General features: G+C 46.1%; 1 protein-coding gene across 1 annotated transcript; it reads right to left on the bottom strand.

Moving 5' to 3' along the window:
• Positions 1–424: 424 nt before the first annotated feature.
• LOC108357788 (probable multidrug resistance-associated protein lethal(2)03659) lies at positions 425–969 on the bottom strand (the record flags this gene model as incomplete). Its single annotated transcript, XM_017608858.1, has 1 exon — positions 425–969. A coding segment is annotated over exon 1 (545 nt), but the record flags the coding sequence as incomplete, so codon positions are not given.
• Between the last annotated feature and the right edge of the window lie 66 nt (positions 970–1,035).

Genomic DNA, 1,035 nt, shown 5'->3' with positions numbered 1-1,035 from the left:
CCGGATTTGAAGACGATCAAGGAATATGCCCCCGACTTTGGGTGTTTATAAAAGAAGCGGGCTCGCGGATGTATGTTATCCAATCCGCAATGAATAGGCTTTTGGGGACTCTCTATAACGGTCGCTTTATTCCAGACTACGTATGGATGATTCGGGCTGTGCTCAGTGGTAAGCAAACAGGGAGGATAACTTGCTTGTTAAGAGATACATCAGTGCCACTCCTATCTTAATCTAACGTATTCTTTTATATCCTTTCCTTAGATTACTCCAGACTTTTCCTTTGCTTTCCTTTCTCTTTCTTTTCGATTATTATTCTCTTTTATTTATTTTACTGTCATTTTCTCTCCTTTCCTCACCTCGATATATATTTGTATTTCCCTCGTCTAGGCCACAGATAGATACAAAATTAATCCATCATACTTACTCTGGATCCACATTCGCTGTCGCTTCATCCATTATTAGCACCTTGTTGCGCCTCAGTATAGCCCGCGCCATGCAGACCAGCTGCCTTTGACCCATACTGAAGTTCGAACCCCCATCGTGCATGCGACAATTCAGCCCACCTTCCAAAGAAGACACATACGCCTTGAGTTTCACATCCTCCAATGCACGCCACAACTCTTCGTCTACCTTCTCTTCCAAAGGATCGAGATTGTAGCGCATTGTGCCAGAGAATAATACCGGATCCTGCGGTATGATCGCGATGCGACTGCGCAAATCATGCAAACCCAATGTGCCAGTATCAATGTCATCAATCAAGATGGAGCCCTCATTTATCGCCAACCGAAAGATGGCCTGTATGATAGACGACTTGCCTGCGCCAGTACGACCTACAATACCAATCTTCTCCATAGACTTGATAGCAAAATTGAGCCCTTTTAGTACGGGTTCGCCCTGTTCCGTGTAGCGTAGGTAGACGTCTTTGAATCGCAACTCACCGGCACTCGGCCATGTTTGAGGTAGCAACATGCTAGTGCGGGTTTCCAACGCAGGCTCTGACGGCAACTCGGCGTATTCGACCACACGCTCGACACT

This window comes from Rhagoletis zephyria, unplaced genomic scaffold, assembly GCF_001687245.7.
Source record: "Rhagoletis zephyria isolate East Lansing unplaced genomic scaffold, Rhagoletis_zephyria_1.1 Rzeph_scaffold_84536, whole genome shotgun sequence".
NCBI classification, from domain to species: Eukaryota; Metazoa; Arthropoda; class Insecta; order Diptera; family Tephritidae; genus Rhagoletis; species Rhagoletis zephyria.
This window is presented reverse-complemented; position numbering and strand designations above follow the sequence as displayed.